This window comes from Mugil cephalus, chromosome 4 (genome assembly GCF_022458985.1).
Source record: "Mugil cephalus isolate CIBA_MC_2020 chromosome 4, CIBA_Mcephalus_1.1, whole genome shotgun sequence".
Lineage (NCBI taxonomy): Eukaryota > Metazoa > Chordata > Actinopteri > Mugiliformes > Mugilidae > Mugil > Mugil cephalus.
This window is the reverse complement of record NC_061773.1, coordinates 19,450,693-19,470,459: the sequence shown is the minus strand read 5'-3', so window position 1 is coordinate 19,470,459 and position 19,767 is coordinate 19,450,693. Positions and strand designations below refer to the sequence as shown.

The window sequence follows — 19,767 nt, the reverse complement described above, 5'->3', positions numbered from 1 at the left end:
TGCACATTGAGACAGATCTCATTGTAAAGCCAGAGGAAACATCTTTCCACTCAGTACTTAACAAAAGTGTATTGTGTCATGTGTGCCTTAGCATTAATGCCTTCACGGTGAAATCTTGGCATTAGGTGTGAATTTAAGGTACAATACATGAGTTAGATGTATAATAGATAACTGCTGTTTGAGAAAGCCTAGGCTATGCATGAAGGATGACTGTAGTATTTGTAACTGATAAGAAGGCCAGTATGTGCCCAGGCCGTAAAGCACTCCATATTCACTTTGGTTTGAGAGGATGGTATACCTTCTTCTGTTTACTTTTGTTAGTTAGATAAATAATGGTTTTCGGCTGGTACCGCAGATACAGATTTAGGCAAACCTCTGCTATTCATTTACAGTTATGAAGAGGTTTTTCTTTGGCCTTTTGCACAGCAGAGGTCAAATGTGTTTTATCTTAAAATAAGCCATCAGAAAACCGTTTACAGTTTTCTTTTATTTACATGGAGAAAATCAAGATTCATATATTTAACATAAATATACTTGCCCTAGAGCTGTAAACAAATGTAAACATGTATTTTAGAGCATTAGAACATAAGTGCTGATTCTGGTACTTGTCAACATACACATTATCACATTAGACAACATTAGGCCACTTCTCCATGGTACATCAGTTACGCTCAGCGTTCACGCAGAGGCCTGTCCCTGATTTGACCTGAGAATGTTTCCCTCTCAATGATTTTCGCTGATTGGCTGAATGAAGACCACATGATTCTAAACCTCACTCAGTGGCACAGGGACCCGATTTAAAACGTGTGCCGAAGTTACCATATATGTTTCCTTGCCCCATGAAGGGTTACTGACACTTTGCACAGTGGATATTGCAAGCCTAGAAGTACTTGAGTATCTTCTGACAGCCTTCCTTTTAAAGGTATCACTTTTCTAAATGTGAGGCCATTTGCAACAGCTTTACGAAAGTACAAATCTTAAGAAAGATCTGAGTATAAAATAAGTTTCAAGACATGCGTAGAATGAATACCTGTTGCACCACAACAGGCAATGCTACGTCTGACTAAATCTTACACCTCGTCAGGGATAGGAGTAGAGTGAAAAGTCTTTTACAGTCTACACCATCAGCGAGCATTCATGCGTGAAAGAGTACTGAGAGACTGCACAAACCTTCTGGATAGACTCTATCCAGTAGCCTATATGGAGACAGAACGTAAGGAGAGATTCTGTTTCAGTAATGGTTCAGGCTGTGTGGGATGTAGACTGAAAATGAACTGATGTGGCAGCGCTATGAGTCTGTCTTTGAGCATTAAGAGAGGGGACTCTGATGGTACATACTCCCTTTAGTTCAATAATTTTGTTTCTTTGGCAGGGCAGTCAGTTTAATCTGATGAACTGCTTTTTTCATTAAGCTGGTGCAAAAGGCCCTTGGGATTGAGGACACCACATAATTACCATTCTTGACATACTTTGTAAGTATTCCTATGTAAGGATTCAATTAAGGGTTAATGAAATCTGACACGCAACAAGTAGAAGGGTGGCCAGAGTTTAGCAGATGCCAAATTACCCTTTTTATTTCTGTATTTTGGTCCATGAAATAAAACACAGCAGTCAATTAAAATTTGTCCAAATGTTTGCGCACAACTGAATGTGGAGATAATGCACTTATTGTGTCTGAGAAAAGGGTAAAAATGTTGAAGTAAGTTGAAGTGAATTCCACCATGAGTGTTTAGAGGAGAGGAGCTTTTGTTTGCCCCTTTACCTGTGATAAGAAATCCTAATAGTACAAACCTAATATTTAGAAGAGGTTATGTTCCCATTGGTGTTGAAGCTAGAACAGCTCATTGCTGAAATACCGACTCACATAAGGCATAAGACAGCACACTTTTGCCGGTGTTTCAGCCCTCTCTGGGAGGGTGCTGAGAAGCATTTACACCTCCGACTGGGCCTGGTGTTACTATGTGAGATCATCTAGAAAGTACCATATGCTTCACTGCCAACCTAACACTCTTACCTAGCTTGTTCCATCTGTCACAAAATGCACTTCTCTGCTGTGGGCATCGCTCCAAGCTGCTTTGAGGACTTCCCTTTCCATCTGTGACACAGCTCACCCGAGTCTTCCCCTTTCACCCATCCTGGCTAACTTATGTGCTAGGTTCCTTGTTTATTTAGTCTCATTTAGGGAGGTTGACCATATTTATAGTTACATGAACGCAAATCTGTTTTAGGATTAGGCTTCCACCCGTCACTGGAAAGTAGACCTACTATTCAAGTCAAGGTCCAGCCTGTAATTATTTGTCCAAACTCAGTATTCACACTGCATATTCTTAGCAGCTATCCGCAGTTTTAAAAATAATAAAACAGTAATTGTGACATGTGCAAAAGATGTGTTACCCTAGCACTTTTAAAGTCTCACAAATGCATTAATTTATTAAGCCTAAATTGTTGGGGCCTGTAAAGAATTCTCATTAGGACGTTTTAACAATAATTCCACAACTCATAATTCAGCATTAATTATGAGTTGTAATTCCGACCCTTCAACCCTTATCGTTACTGACTGACTTCTCTTCTAAACAACTGGCTAAGGATCTCAAAATGAAGCTAATGGATCCCTACAAAGTAGTGGAACGTTGGGAAAGTGGTCCAAGTGGTAATTTTCACTGTCCAAAATGTCATTAAGAAATGGTAGTTAAGGAAGGGAAGAAAAGTCCTGGAAGATGAAGAATAGCATTTAGATAAGACTGCATAGCTTCAGGCAGGATAGTATAAAGCAAAATCCCCATATAACTACAAAGGAGCTGTAGGAGGGTTTAGCTGACATAGCTGATGATGGTGCATTGTGCAGTGTTCCTTGCACAAGCAGGGTCTGCCGGGAAAAGTCTTCAGAACGAAATGTCACCTGCAATCTCAATGCATATTTAGACATGGCGAGCATCTGTAGTCGCAGCCACTCTGAGGAGCTGTTATGTGTGGAAACATTTTAGATTCCACACACAGATGCAGACACTGTGGATAAAGGAAATTACAGTTTTCTACTTTGTAAAAAGGCAACCAAATTAGTTAAGATCACTGTGACACTTTCTTCTTTTAAAATCACATTAAGCATTGTCAACTCTATGAGACAGATCAGGATTCGGTTCTATGGACCTCCTTTAATAAATTTAACTAACTTATTTTCGTGAAAAGATACGAGTGCCAATCAAACATGTGCTTTGTTGCATTTCATTTATTTTTCTTATGCTTTGTTCATGTGGTTGTTGATTTCTTTCAAAGTGTAGCAGGACCTTGAAGTTTTTTGAAGCCCTATCCCTGGGAGTTGAGTATTGATATGCTCCTGTGGCACATTAATGCTTGAGTTCTCTTCACCGCTTTTATGCTATTGTGTCCCAACACTTCCCCAATGATAGAGCCATTAGGCAGATAAACGGGCCCTAAATTGCATGTTTTATTAAGGCTGATCCATGCTCCATTGAGCAGTGAATTTGAAAGAAGCGGTGCACTGACATTTTCTCCCTATTGCTTTCCCTCTGTGTGGCTTCTCTCTGTATTTAATTCAGTTTCAGTTCTTCCTGCCTTGATTTGGATAACAATATTGCATAAGACGCAGGTTCTTAGTCATTGAATTTTATTATACTCACCGCCGTATGTATGATACCTATCCTGTCACACCAATGACAGATGTTTGAAAAGTCCAATCTCTTGAATAGTGTGATGAGAACAAAAAAAAAACACGGCAGCACTGTCTACATTATGTGCTTATGGGGCCCATTTTCTTCCCACTAGGGAGAGGGAAATACATCTTACTGTCAAACATGGTTAAAACATGGAACATGGCCAGACCTCTCTTCACTGTGCATCCCCTACATTCTCATTCCCACTGCCCCCACTTCAACATTTCAAGAGCCTTTTATGACCACTTTCATCTTCCCCTTTCAGAAAATGAGGCAGAGTCTCTGGTGAGAAGCGCTGACAGTAGCAGTTAGCGCTGAGTAGTCTTGGCTCTTTCACTTGTGTCTTTGTCTGAAGTAGTGAGAGATAAGACAACCCTCTCAGAAGTTAGAAGATGTTAGTGTGCATATGTACTCCAGCTGGAGCATATGTCGTGGCTTCTTCTCATTGGTTCTCTGGACGGAGGACACTGAAGCAACTGCTCGTCTGTTACAGCAACTGATCTTTCAATAACTCGTTCTTGAACTTCAAAAGAATTTGCGGTCCAGGTTTTACTGGATGCTGTGTTTTTATTCCTGCCATCTTGTCGCTGTTCCTGCCATCAGACATTCCATTGCCATCAGTAAGAGGTTACCATAGCCATTGCTATTGCAATTGCAATACCATTATCGATACCTTTTGTGACTAATCTTTACATCCCAGTCCAGATGGTGGCGGTAATGCACCTAACAGTTATTGCCAAGAAGAAGAATTTTTACGGCCAAGGGCATCATCTACATCACGTGACGACAAGGTCTAAAGCGTGACTTCACTTCACTAAAAGGGACTGTAACAGCGCAATGTGTAATTTATGCAGCCCCGTAATTTCAAGCAAGGGCGGCAACAGCACCAACATGCCGAAGCATTTGTCGACGACGCACGTATTAAATGCATGGAGTGCCATGTGTTCGACGATCTCCGGTCAACGAGTCTCAGCAGAGCAGTGCTAGTGAGGATCCAGTGGCCAGTTTCCTATGTTTCTTACACAAGCTCTTATATCTTGTTTAGAAACTCAATGAAATTGCTGTTGTTTACCTGAAACCACCAACGGCTGCTTTTTCTAGACCAAAAATTCACATTTGGATCGATAAGCAGAATTGATAATGACGTCTATATCAATAAAATCTTATCGATGTCCATCCCTAATTACAAGTGGGTCATGGGAATGGAAGTTGAGCAGTAACAACATGCAATTCTGTGGATATTGTTAGCATTTACAAATTGCTAATAATATGCAGTTCTTTGGATATTGTTATCGCTTAACTGCTGCTTTGTATCAGATAGCATACTAGACAACATTGTGTCTCAGCACCTCAACATTAAAGAAGATTTTCAAACTTTACTGGTTCCTGTCTCGAGCTTTCGGCTTCCAATTATGCTGGAATGACTTCCTTTAATATTCTCTCTTAGTGCTGACTGCAAATATGCAAACTGCAATAGTTAGAGTAATATGTATTCCCTGGATTCACTTTGCTGCTTCATGTTTGTTTGTTTGAGATATTGGGCCGTAATGTAATTGTCGAACCTCATGTATACTGCTGTGCAAACGGATAAAAATAAAAATAAAACTGACAAACTTACAACCATTAGCCATGTTGCTGCTGTTTACATTGCCGGATTTCCAAGCAATCTTTATGTTAATAACTTGTTAAATTGGTTTAAGTCCATTTACATAGCTATTAACTTGTAATGTCTCGTCAAAACAACATTGCTCTTTCTTGCGCATTTACCCGCTCATTCTGACCTTTCCCTTCCCTTGTGCACAAGTCCCACTCTTTGTAGCCCCCCTCTTGTCTCCATTTATATCTGCCATTGCGTTCCTCTCCTTAGCCACCGTACTGCCTTTGTCTGCATTGCCCCTAAAATAAAGATGACACTCTACTGCCACTTTGATCACATTGTAGAGGATGAATAAAGAGGTGCATGGTGTAAGCTGCGGTGAGCTGCAGGTATCTTTGCCTCACCACCCGACTTCCTGCAGTGCTCCCGCTGATGGACGGAACAGCTCTCCTCCCTACATAGTGCTTGCCTGTCACGCAGGAAGACAGATGTTAGCCTGCAGTTTTCCTGCCTCCACTACCTGTCAAGATAACGCACATAGCACACAATGAGCAGAGAGGAGGTGATGGTCTGGTGTGAAACAAAAGATTATTAACACAGACACAGCGGCCGTCTTACACGCAGGCAAACCGGGAACCCCTCGCAGGCTGTGTGATAACTGTGAAAACACTAGTATCTGGTTGTTAACAGACACTAGTCAAGCAATATTCTGATGGGTTGCGCCTACTGATGGTCCTTTTTAAACTCTCCACCAGTCCTTTAGAATGGACGATGCTGTCTGGATGAGTGGTGAAACATCTTTAAGAAACTCTACACATCCAGTTGACTTGTCTAAAAAATTTTTTGGAGAGAATATAAAAGCTCAAACACAGACGAGTGTGCCTGCCCAGCGAACTGCCCTCTCCAAAGACCTGTTGTTATCCCTTACATTAACCGGCTCGTGGGTCCTTCCTTCAGTAAAGAAAAAGCAATGCTTCTGAAATTGTCTTAACAGCTGTAAATAGGCTTTGCAGGGTAAAGCTGCCTGTCTCTCAAAGAGCTGATTTCTGTAAGCAGCTTAGCGTTTCCACCTCCTCATTACGCACACTAACCTATTCATGTTGCGGGTGAGATGTGGCATTATTTCTTGCACATCCCCTCATCGTATTAGGACGACACTAATGTGTCAGTAGAAGTGCCTACTGTTTGTCAGGGTGCCCAGCGTAAATATAGGGTACAGTGAAGTTGGGACTAGGAATGGAAACGGCATTAGTGGAGTGAAATGTACAAACACAACTGTGCTTTGTTGAAGCGAACTCCAGCCATTAGGCACACTTCATTACTCATCAGTGGAAATGGAACTGCGAGTAGTCCTCCTGCCCATTAATGCATCAACAGCAGATGTTGGAAGCTTTCAGAACGGCTTTTTTTCATTTATTTATTTTTTCTGCTATTGTTCAGGCTGAACTGATGAAAACCGATCGGCCGGCAATGAAAACTGAGCGGCTCATTGTATGTAGCCTCTCGGTCACTTATTTAAAACATGTTTATATGGAGATTAACTGTAGATCTCTTGCCTCCAACCCGAGATATAGTTAACATTCTCCTGATCCGGCTCGACGTGTCCGCAGCTGGTACGTTCCGAGACAAATGATGGCCCCTGCAGATATCCCGGTGGTCATTTAGCACCCATCGTTCCACAGCACCATTATCATTACCGTCACCCCTCTGGTTGCATGGCAATGAAAAACTTTCAGCCAGGGGTTTGAACTGCACCGCTCTGTCACTGAGGGGAGACCAGGGCCATCTCGGGTTGTCATTAGAGGTACTGTCTATGTCTGAAAGCTAGGTGAACTTGTCCTCTAATGAGGACTCAGCTGTCATGCAAGCAGTGAGTGGAGGAGATGTCACACAGAGGTGCCACTGTCGGTCTGGGACACTGATAATCTCCTCCACTGAGTAGCACTGAGTTGGTGTGATTAGATGCGTTGACGGACACGGGGGCAAGGGGCCTAACCAGACAACACAGCGAGATGGTAATGATATATTTACTCGTAGCAAACAAATAGGTTAAACTGTTGTTTTCTTTGCATTTTTTTTGCCGTCCAAACCTGTCTGTTGGTTCCTGTTATACCTATACATCTGGCCCTGACACGCACGCCGGAGGTCTTTACAGGGTACGGTCTGGATTTATCAATAATGGTGGACTTTTCAACCGTGCACGAACAGGAAACAGATTTAACTTTAAGATTTCCGGGGCTGTTATATGTCAAGTTAGATGCAGAACAGGGCGGCTTTATTTTCCCGTCTTTCGTTCTGGTTCACCTGACATCGCTGCGTGGATAGGAAGCTGTTCTCTTTGTCTGACCTTTTCACAGTCTGGTAGAATTGGATAAAGGTAAAAGTTATGGAAAGCTAAACTTGTCCAAGATAATATCAGCTTTACTGCTGTGGCTAAATCTACTTACGAGGGGTCTTATCATTAAACACGACCTGTTCTGTGTGCTGGTCACACTGCCGCCTAATTGTAATTAAAACATAATGTGCTGGCAAGGCTATTGCGCTGAACATTGTAGAGAAGTAAGCTTTGGCCTAATGTGACCTTTTAAAGTACATTAAATGGAAAGCAGAGCACTTATATATTAGATTTATAGAGTTTTGTGCTTACACAGTGAGTAAATCCTATTAGGTACTAGTTGTGTTTTTTAAGTCATTAATTTGCTGTGTTGCCTATGGTACTTCTTGCTACGGTAGGTTGTGGAGTCCGTTTTCCCACTAGGGATGTGAAACCACCAAAAGCCCTGTGGTGAAGCCAGTCAAAACCCTTGCTCCAACAGCTTGCTGTGGCTGTCGATATGCAGTTGACAACATAATTGAAGTTATTTAAAGATCGGCCATGTGCCACTAGATGGAAGCAAATGGAAGCACAGATTGTTGTTGGTCTACTTATAGTAATAGAATATCCTTAAATCCCCCCAAATACTGGGAAAGTATAATTATTCCTACTCGGCTTGTTTGAATCGCCTTCTAGAGTGGCATTTCTAACCTTATTCTTTTTTCCAAACACTCATTTCCATCTGTCTGATAGAAATCGAGACTATCCTGCATCATATCACGGATGTGTGTTGATTAGTGAAGATTCAAAGATTTTTTTTTTCCTTTCCCTTGATAATAATGACATTTATCAATAGGAATGTGCAGACTATCCGTGGTGTTTGATTCTGGCTGTCTGCACTGGTGTTTGTTTTCTCTTCTCTCCCAAGAGGTTGATTAGTCTTCCCCATTTAGTTGCCGCATTACTTTCATTACAGCACACATGGATGCAAGGGAGGGCCACCCTGATATTTCTCCCTCTCCCTGCAGATGGTAGCCCCATCTTCCTCTCTCTGGTTTGGCACGCAGCCTGCATCTGTCCCTTACCAGCCAGCATTCCCCTCATGGCACAGCCTCGAAGGCTTAATTAAGTATCAGACCAAAGCAAACTGTGGGTTACGCGGAAAGGGAGGCGGTGGGAGAGGAGAATAGGCCTCTCAAAAGTGCACGGAAAGAAAGGAGTGAAAGAGACACTGATTGTAGAAGTAACATCGCCTTTGCCAGCCGCTGTCACTGGCAAACAGACTGGGAGTTGATTTGCACTCATTACCGGGAAATGACTAAGGCCTGAGGATGATGACCGCATTACGGAGATTGCATGTGATGTGATTGGAGATGTTGTGCGGTGTTAATCTCCTCCCCTGTGTCCCCAAGAAATAGAAAATAAACGGAGATGAAAATCTCGCTCCACATCTTCACAGTGGGCAATGTATGATCCAAATGGAAGTGGAGAACTGGTTATGCAACAATACTCCCCCTAAAGAAAAGGCTTCTCGTTCAACTAATAACCCAACCGCTTTCCGCAGGAGACGTTTCTAATTATTGAGGCTGCACCAAGTGAGGAAATTATTCATTTATGTGGTACATTTACGCTCTGTGTATTGCGCACTTAATAATCGAAACATACATGCAAGGAAGCGTCTCATACAGAATTGCCGCCCGATACGACACATCTGCGCCACCCTTCATTAGTGTGACCCCTCAGTTTACAGATTTAATATTGCATTTCTCCACTGTACGAACACCTTGAGCTCTTACTCTTCGACAGTGCTCGCTGGTGTCTTTGCTGATTAACATCAGGCATGCGCCCTTTTTTCCCCTCGGTCTTCACGGTGTCTAACTCGCACACAACAGCACGACTTGTTTCTGATTTTACATACCACACCACTTCTTTTCCCCCCTCGCTTTGTTCCGCGTTCATTACGGCCCAACCTTTGTCTGAGTGTTGGAGGCCGTCTCACGTCTGTCATACTAGCAGATAATGGTCGCCCTGCTCTTTACCATGCACCATGTTCACTGTGATCTTTGAGGACATCATTATCCCTACCATGTACTTCTACTGAGAGCGGTGTTTTAATGTTAATCAGAGATTTTGCTACAACTCTGCAGAAACTGCTCTTTTTTTCTTTCTTTTTTTTCACCGTTGCGGCCTTTGCGATGGCCACTTTTCATCGCATTAAATCCGCTTTTTGTTTTGTTTCTCCTCACGTAAAGTTTCCCCTCGTTATCAGCGCACTGCTCCTTTCATAATTGCTGAAATTGCTTTAATATCATGTTGTGCCAAGTATTAAGCAGGCTTGCTATCAATTACTAGTGCAGCAGGAATGAACACCTGCGTCGTTCTCACCCCATTACCTTTCCCAACGCATTACATGCCTTTTAATATATTTAATATGTCTTTGCTTTTTTTAAAGCCTTTACCGGTGTCAATTCCCTTACCTTTCTTCATACCTCAACAATACAATCTCGTTCTTGTGCCACATCTTTGTTCTTCCACTTGTTTCTTTTTTTCCCCCCCTTCTTTTGAAGCAAAAGCCATTTCCTCTGCGCTGTCCCTCTCTGCTGCACATGCCCGCAGGACACCCTTTCTCATCTTGCTTTGAACCCTTTTTAATTTTGCGCTGTAGCAGCTTTTTTATTAACATATTTATTCATTTATAACGCCCCTCAAAGCCTTTTGCATGTGAGCACACCTTTATTCCCTTATTCTTTCTCTCTTGCGCTCCTGTTCTTCCCCCTCCCTCCGCCTTTAACTCTCCACACAGAACAGTCTTCACTAATGCAGTGTTAGTTTAATCCCTGCCACCCTGTCAGAGGCTATTTTCTCCGGGTCTTTTTCTTACTACAGCAGCAGAGCAGACTGCACTTTTAGGCTCTCTCGGCTCACCCCTGCCCATAGATTTTTTTTTTTTTTTTTTTTTTTTTTTTTTTTTGTGGTTGTTGTTTTTTTAAAGAGAGGGTGGAGCTTGCCTCCAGCTCCAAGGTCAAGGCGTCTTTCTAGCCTTTGCAGATCATCCCTTTTCCACTCTCTCAACCACCCACTTCACACCCTGATGGCAGCCACCTGTCAATGGTTGAACTCCCCCACCTAGATAATAATAACCTAGCCAGAGACCGTCTTTCATCAAGTGCCCTCGCTCTGTTTGAGTTGAGGAGACTGTGGGCAGAATAGCGACTAGACAGCTGAGGGGCCTCCTCCTGATGGGTGAGTTCTTGCAAGGTGGCAGTGACAGCAAAGGTTTATGAAGGCTGGTTATATAATTGGAGTAAGGTCACATGAAAGTTTGTCCACAGTTGAGCATTTGCTTATTTCCAGTTGTAAGGAAACTATACTGAAACCATACTGTTGCCTAAAAGTATAATTTCCCTAGTTATATGAGAACTTTTTTGGAAAAAAGGAAAAAACACAGTTTTACATTGGTATTTTATTGATATTGTCAGTCAAAAAAAATATTTGGGTAATTGTGCTGTTCATCTCTTGCTCCATATTGAACCATCCCTACTTAATGGATTACTATGCAGTTTTATGTAAATATTCATGGTCAAAATAGTGGAATCTGACAGGCTTTGGTGGTCCTGTGAGTTTCCCAACAACCAACGTGTTGAACAGATTTCCAGGATATATGTACTCAGGTTTATAGTACACAAATGATTGATCTCTGTGATAACCTCCTAGTTATCCATCTTGCTCCAACTGCAAAGGTTTCACTTCATTGAGAAAATATGTACGGACGTCTATCGAAAGTGGAGTAAGCCATTTTAATCCAATGATTGTCGAATTCAATGATTATCTCCTCATGGTTCGCTGTCTGTGTACTCTAGGCCAGAAAAATAATCTCAACTGGTGTTTGCACACAGTCCTGGCTCTGAGAAGTGGCTCCAGCCACTTCACCTGAAACTATACTTGCCCACCAACTGCTGGAAAGTGCTATCAGCTGTTGTGAGGGCTTAAAAAAAGATTGTCTTGTTCTTTATCACATGTTAGCTTTGCAACAGCAACCTACTCGCTACCTAACTAACATTAGTTACTTATCCTGCATTGTTGTTTGGATTATGAACCTTGAAACACATACTCATGCCTCGATCGTAAGGCTTTAGAAGAGTAAGGTTATCCCCTAACCTGTAAAAGCTTTAAATTGTTCCAATCTGAATGGTGATATGCGCTTACAAATCATGTTTACGTTAGAGATCGACACATATGGATTTTAAGGGTCGATACTGGTGGCGATATTTTTTACATTGGCCTTGGCTGATATGTGCCGTCGCTTTTTCTGAGCCAGTAGAAAGGGAGGGAACACTTCTTTTTTCCCTCCATTTACACGATAAAAATTACACAATGATAACAAATCTTGCCAGTCTAAATTTAATCAAAAACATTTATTGAATATTTAACACTCTTTTACATACATAATAAACAGATAATAAGAGGTAGATCACAAGCATTTTTCGGCTTCCGGCTGCACACACTGTGATAATGGGGGAGGGGCCATGTATGGGCTGCACAGGTCCACAGCGTCTGCAGTGTCTCCAGTAGCACAGGGTTGCCTGTGGATGCATCTGTCTGTAAATCTTGCTGGGAGAAAAATAATATATAGGTATCGGCCAATGCTAATAGCAGCAAAAGATGCAAATATCTGCCCTATCAGCCGCCCGATATATCAGTCAGTCTCTAGTTGACGTGGCATCTCTTAGCATCATTCAAATTTAGCCCAAGCCAAAGTTATGCAGCCTCACAGAGCTGCTAATATGAATCTAGACCAGGAGCCAACAACCTTTAACACCCAAAGAGCCACTTGAACCCATTTCCCACAGAAAAGAAAACACTGGGAGCCACAAAACCTCTTCGACATCTAAAATGAAGATAACACTGCATATATCGTTTTTACCTCTATGCTAGGCCTATGTATAAAAAACTATAGTGTGTTTCATTAATGAAATGAAAGAAATGCTACATAGAAAACGAAATTTTATTTATGCATACGAATACGTTTTGAACTCAACAAAAAAGTAGGTTGAATGTAACACTACATATATTGTTTTTTTCATCTATGCTATGTATAAAAAAAAACTATAGTGTGTTGGATTTATGAGATGAAAAAACTACCAAATTTTATTTATGCATACATAACAGGGATTAATACATGGTTGGCTGGACCTGCCGGTGGGTGTCGCACATTGGCAGTTGTGACGTATTTTGAACGACAAAAAATTAAACATATTTTATTTTAATGTTACAAGATCACCGTCAATTCAAATTTAGAATTGTATTTAAAAAACTAAATGAACTAAAATAAAATGCATTTGAATTAAATACTCGATAGCAAGGAGTATGTGTGCTGCAATGCACTGTGGGAGTTCATTGTTTTTGGTTGATGTTACAACCATGAGTGTGGTGTGGCATTCAATGTCATTCAGTTGTTGTGTAGCTCTCGCTCGTTCACTATTGGGTGAATAGTTGCCAAGGCAATTAGCGGTAAAAAGTGAACAACTTGCCCCCTGATCTAGACTCTTGAGTCCCGTTTAAGAGATCTCTTAAGTCTATTTCCTTTTATATTTTCAGCTGTTCCTGCAATACAACATAGTAAGTCGGAGCAGGAAGTGTAATTGTGAATGGATGCACTTCTAAGGAGATTAAAATGGTTTACTGATGTATCACACTGTCTCACACACTGCAATGTTTTTCTTTCTTCCTACAATCATATGGACAAATGAGGGCAAACTCAAGGCCCATTTATTCAAGGTGCTGATCATGGAAGCACTCTAATGTTCTGTCTTTCTTCTCCCCTTTTTTTCCCTCTCTATCGTTCTGTCTTCTAGATGCCAAGGAGATCGTGCTGAAAGCTCAGATTCTGGCCGGTGGGAGAGGAAAGGGTGTGTTTGACAGTGGCCTTAAAGGTGGAGTGCACTTAACTAAGGAGTAAGTATGCGCCTCTGTGCATTTCACACTCAGTTACTGTAGGAGATAGATTCATGTTATTTCCTACAACGACATCAGCTTTTACGACGAGGATGCTTAAAGAGCTCTCTGAAGGATTCTCCCTAGGCGCAAAACAGTTATGATTACTTGGTGCTGCAAACAGACCTTTTTTTCTTTCTTCCAGTGGCTCATCTTCGAACAACTACCCTCAATTAAATGTTGAAAACTGAATTTTAAGGTCGGCTGATGTGTTATGCGCCCCACGCTGTGTTTTCCCCTCTCGGGTTGATTGGGTTTTGTGCCACGGCTGAGCTTTATTTTGTTCTAGCTCAGCGTTACAAAGTGTGGTGGATGTATTCCTCTGATGAGGGTTCACTCTGAAATCTTCTGTATTTTTCAAAAGGTTACACGGCAACTTGAATGAGGTTTTCTTTGCTCGTGCGCTACATTTCCTTCCACCAGGTTCCCGTGTACCAAAAAAAAAGGGCTGTCTTTTTTAGTAAGGGTACCCAACACTCACTGCCGCCTTAAAGGCAAAAAGGTGATTTATGACAATTGTCCCAGACATGCATCATCATCACCCTACTTCAGGGTTCTGAATGGCCCGAAACTTTTTCAAAGTGAGATGCACTAAAGTTCATTGTCCCCAGATAGTGACATGAGTGCACAGTTCACCTTCCTCTCATCTATCAAAGGTTGAGTACAACCCCCAGCTTCATTTATATTCACTTACAAAACCAGAGCAGGCTTACAGAAGCAGCCTCAGCATGCAGTCTGCTTTTAAATGGAGAAAATAACTCAGGGTTTGTTCACAACGATGTGTAGCTCTACCAAAAGCTGTGCTTTGTCAGAATATGTTACATTAACGCCCAGGAAGGGCCCAGGCATATTCCTCTTCAACTGAACAAAGATACTGAGAGGCGAAGAAATATTTGTGAATTCATCCCATTTTTACCTTTTATTGTTTAACTTAATGTTTTTCCACGATTTTCAGTAATAAAGATCTGTTTAAAAGGATATGTTTTGACCCCCAACCTCTCCTCTTCAGCCCTGCGGTGGTTGGTGAGTTGGCCAATAAGATGCTGGGTTTCAACCTCACTACTAAGCAGACACCAAAAGATGGAGTGAAAGTAAAAACGGTGAGCACAGACTAGAGGAAGACATTTTTTTCATGTTTGTGTTTTTCCGCTGACCTCATTTCAAGGCATTTTGAGACCAGTAATGCAGTTCTGTAAAATTAATCTGTCTGTGAATGCAGTCTGGCTCCATGTGTTTTTTTTTGTTGTTGTTTTTTGGTTTTTTTTTGTTGTTGTTGCTAGCTTTAAATAGTCCCTGTCCACTGTTGTTTACTTTTGCGCTTGTTGGTGTTGTGGCTCATTGCATAAATTGAACCGGGTCCACTGTGAATTTAAAGTGTTTGGTAAACAACTGTTTCTCTGTGCCACTAACAAGCAGGAATATTATTTTCTTTGCTTGCACGCTGCATGCAGCACCTCCTCAAAACAGACGTTTCCAGGTGATGAAGCCTTCTCGTGGCTCTCTGTGGCTTGTGTGCGCGGGGTCCGCTCTCTTCTTCTCTGTCGCTCCTCATCTCTGTTTACCCCTGCTACTCTGTTTTCCCTCCAAACCTCCACCTGTGTTCATACTGCAAAGTTTAGGTGGAATAAAATGAGTGTCGCACTTGTCATTTTTCTAGAAAGCACCTACGGCAAAAGGCATTCAAACAAGCTCAGAATTAATCCGTGTCTCAGAGGCAGAGGTGAAAGGCAAACATATCACAAAATAATAACTTAAAAATGTGAGTGACAGACAACCTTTAGTCTGATATCTGCGGTAATTGTGTTACCAGAAATCCGACCTTCCTACAGCGGCCACTGCTTGATCAGATGTACACTAACTCTATAGCCAGTCCCGAGAGTTTGAGACAGCCAGAGCTTAGTTATCAAACTGCCAATGGAGCTCACGTCAACCCTCAACCCATAGAGAGCAGGCAACACCGCAGAAAAGGGGCAGCACTTCTGCATCTACATGGATTTGCTGTCACGGCACTGATGGAGGGGGCGAAGTTGGGGAAAGATGAGACAGGTGGTGCAGAAGATGGCTGAGGCAAAAACGGGTTAGACGGGATAAAGAAACAAGACCGTGGGAATAGAATGTGTTTAGTTTGAGAGAAGAAACAGGCAACCTAAGAGAAAGTTTGAGTGACTTGGGAAAACAACATTTGGACAAGAGGATTGAAGCACTGTCTGTTAACACGGAGCGCAGAGAAGGCCATCCATCCTCATTCACCGGGCAATAGGGTGGAAGCAGAACATCACGTTCGTGCATGTCCAAACAAACAGCGCATCCAGAAAATCTGCAGCCCATTAAGCACCACAGAACCGATAGTTTCCTGTCAAGTTTGTTTCCTCTTTTTCAAATGAGCGTGTTTTTTTTTCTTTGCTTGCCTCCTCTTTCTTCTCTCTGTCTGACTGAGCATCCAATTCCTGCCTGTTTGCCTCCCTTTGTTTTATTTGCAGCACATGATACTTCCTCAGAGCAGCTCCTTGTTGATTCTAGCAGCCCTACCCCGCTTTCTTGCTTTTGGGTTCAGTCTTGATTTAAATATTGTGTTAATATTTTGAGATGCTGTTGAAAATAAATTGGAAAGGGCTTGCTGTCTATTTGCAGAAGCCAAGAAAATTAGATTTTGTAGTACCTCCTCTGTGAGGTGTAGCTGTGTCATTACTGCCTGCCACAATCGAACCCTTCTCTCTACTACTGTGTCATGTCCAGGTGATGGTTGCAGAGGCCCTGGACATTACCAGGGAGACGTACTTTGCCATCCTAATGGACCGATCCTGTAATGGTCCTGTCATGGTAGGAAGTCCCCAGGGAGGTATGGATATCGAGGAGGTGGCCGCCAGCACCCCAGAACTCATCTTTAAGGTACATGACGTCTGGTTTAAGACGAGACACTACAGGTGAATAGGGTAAAATTTTCAACTGATAGATATCAACATGATAAACACAGACTTCATTCAAGGTGCTGACAACAGTGTCACGTGACCGGCAGAATACCCAGTCACATGCTGCTTTTGAATGAATCATGTTGTCAGAAATCAACACCAACCAATGAGAGTGCGAGTTTAGCTTCAGATCGGTCTTTCTACTTTCACGATTGGTTGCTAGTACAAAGGATACGGCCATATTTGGACCAGAAGACTTCTGCAGGAGAAAAAGAGCTTCACAACAGTACCTTATATGTCAGGGTAGAGACGATGCTCACAGTGGTAAGAGTCGACTTAGAAAGCTTTTAGCGAATTTAGGAGTAAATTAGAGTCTAAACATAGACAGAGTGTAGTGCAATGAACATCTAAATGTGCATTTTCACGGTACTATTTAAATAGAAGACATGTTAATGAAGCAAACTCATCTCAAAATTGATAACTGGGTGTTTTTTTCCTACCTACCGTGTCTCGTCTTAAACTCCTCTCTGAAATATCAAGTAACAAAATACCTACACATATACTCCTGCTGGAAAAAATTATCCAAAGACACAACATCTCCCTCAGTTGCTACGCCGATGACACGCAGATCTACCTCCCCCTCAGTTCTCAAAGTCAGACTGACATCACCCGAATAAAAAAAAAACTGTTTTGAAGACATCAAAGACTGGTTGGCTCAGAACTTTCATCAGCTAAATAAGGACAAGACAGAAGTCTTACTCTTTGGCTCCCCCCACATCATACTACTGCTACCGCCCAGAAACTCAACCCCCCTCTCCCCCTACATCACACCATATACGAATAACTTGGGCGTCTTATTTGATGGTGAGTTCAGTTTCAACAGGCGTGTAAATGTTGTCAGGTCCAGTTTCCGTCAGCTCAGAACTATTTTAAAAAATCAGGCACTTCCTATCACCCTCAGACCTAGAAACTGTTATTCACGCATTCATATCAACCAGGCTGGACTACTGCAACTCCCTCTACTCAGGTATTACCCAGACCTCCACCTCCCATCTCCAACTAGTTCAAAATGCTGCCACCATTAACAAGGTCAAAGAAGCGAGACCACATCACTCCCATTCTTGCATCATTGCACTGGCTGCTAGTGCATCTTACACTTTTCTTCCGTGTGTTTATAAATCCCTTGATGGTCTCGTCCCTTCATATATCTCTGAACTTCTCATTCCTTACACGCCCAGTTTTTATTTTTTTCTTCTGATCACTCTTGGTGTCTCACTCTTTTCATTTATTGATACATTGATCTGTATTTAACATGACATGTTGGTTGTGAAGCACTTTGGTGCAAATGCTCTCTGCTTTTAAGGTGATATATAAGTGAAATAAACTTAAAATATATGGCACGGTGTAACTCTTGGAATTTGACTTTGCTTTAAGACCGTGCTTTATAACTGACAAAGATTTTTTTATTTGGCTTGAAATCAGTTGCCCGGGGAGGTTTACAGATGGAAGCTGTGCTCTGATCATATCCTCGCTGCTAATTGCAGTTAAATTTATCGTCCTACACAAAGCAGAAGCTGAACAGCCACACACTGGAGCTTAACATGAACAAATACGCGCCACAAAGAAGCCTTCTCTGTTTTATAACGCTATTAATTAGATTTTGTTTACAGCTACTTGGCAGCATGTTCTCTGTGCTGTTAACAGCTGCCTGTCTCCTGCTGTTACATGTCTAGGTTTTACTAGGCACCAAATGTGAGAGTATATTATACACTTTAAATATCCTGCTGAGATTCCTATCAGTCATTATTTACATAGATTAGTTTTTAAACACCAAATCTGGGGCGTTACTTTCAATCAAAGATAAAAGCTCAGTTCACAAACATCTGTATCGAACACTCCACTCATATTGTCTCTTTACTGGTCTTCTGATTGGTCTACTCACTACTAACCAGAGGCCACATGTCCTTTTTCAAGTCCCATCAGTCTATGTTTCTATTGCTATGTCAGATTTTAAAAAAAGCAATACAGGACCACATAGAAACCCATTTAATACCTGTAGACTCTACAACTGAAATCTCTCCGATGTCTCATCTCACTTGTTGCCTCTAGTGACATAGCAACTTGACCTGTGCTTGGTGGTCAGCAGACCGATCGAAAGGCCAGCAAAAGGTGAATTAATATGTTCCACACCTCGTTTATACCAGAGACTGCGTATAAATATGGATGACACATGTCCCCACATGACTTTCAATGTGGTTTACGGGCGGAGAAACTGTTCATAAATCACACGGTTGGGGAAAGACATTCTTAACAACAACTTAACTGTCAATCACAGCTGCCAATAATGGTGGCATACGCACTCAAAACTTATTTATTAGAAAAATATGCAATTGAAAAGGTTGTGTAAAGACGTATCTAATATGATGTAAAAGCATGTTTTGTAAAAATGTATTTTAGGGTTCAGGTGTTCTTAGTTAAGCTCACATCTTATCTTAAAGGTGGGTTTGAAAATGAGGCTAAAAGACAAAAATACACGAGTCTGATGATCTTTGTGTCTGTGTTTACTTAATTGTTGCAGTTTAATATGAACACACACCTTTCTAGCTTTTGAGTCCTGTCTCTCGCTCACTTCCTGTCCCCATTTCTGTCTTTACTTTCACTGCAAATCTTACAGGAAGTCATAGACATATTTGAAGGCGTGCGAGATGACCAGGCACTTCGCATGGCGACTAATCTGGGTTTCAAAGGACCTCTGCAGAGACAGGTAATGGGCACACTGAGAGCTTTAAAATCGCAATGCAAAGATTCTCACAAACGAATGATGCAAGCCCATTCACAAACACGCCAAACTTTGTCTATTATTATTTTTTCCAGAAGCAAGTTGTAAAGTGTCATTACACTAAGCCCTCTTGCCAGGTGGTCTATTGTCGGTATCTGGCAGTGACACGCAGCACTGTGCCAGGTTGAGGGAGCTGACATCGCTAATGATACCATTATTTGATAGAACATGCAGCACATTGATGTTGCGAGTGAATCATGCAGTTAGAAACAAAGCCAGGCTCAGTGTGCGAGCTATTTTTAGAACGGCGAAACAAACTTTTTTTTTTTCTTGTCACCCAAACTGCACAGAAAGTTCATATTCAGAACGGATATGTGAGCTTAAGACGAGTTGAGTCTTTTCGTCTCTCAGCATCAGATCACTCTTTTGTTTTCCGCACAAATCTGCCAAATAAATCTGCCTCTCCGCAACCTGCTGGAGTTGTAGACATCCGAGTTTTGGTT

At 41.8% G+C, this 19,767-nt stretch overlaps 1 protein-coding gene across 1 annotated transcript in view; it reads left to right on the top strand.

Moving 5' to 3' along the window:
• Positions 1-19,767, top strand: part of suclg2 (succinate-CoA ligase GDP-forming subunit beta) — a 98,538-nt gene that overhangs the window by 29,276 nt on the left and 49,495 nt on the right. The window contains exons 3-6 of the mRNA XM_047583802.1: positions 13,438-13,537; positions 14,586-14,676; positions 16,313-16,465; positions 19,160-19,249. Of these exons, the coding sequence (XP_047439758.1) occupies positions 13,438-13,537; positions 14,586-14,676; positions 16,313-16,465; positions 19,160-19,249 (434 nt within the window). The remainder of the gene's footprint in view (positions 1-13,437; positions 13,538-14,585; positions 14,677-16,312; positions 16,466-19,159; positions 19,250-19,767) is intronic.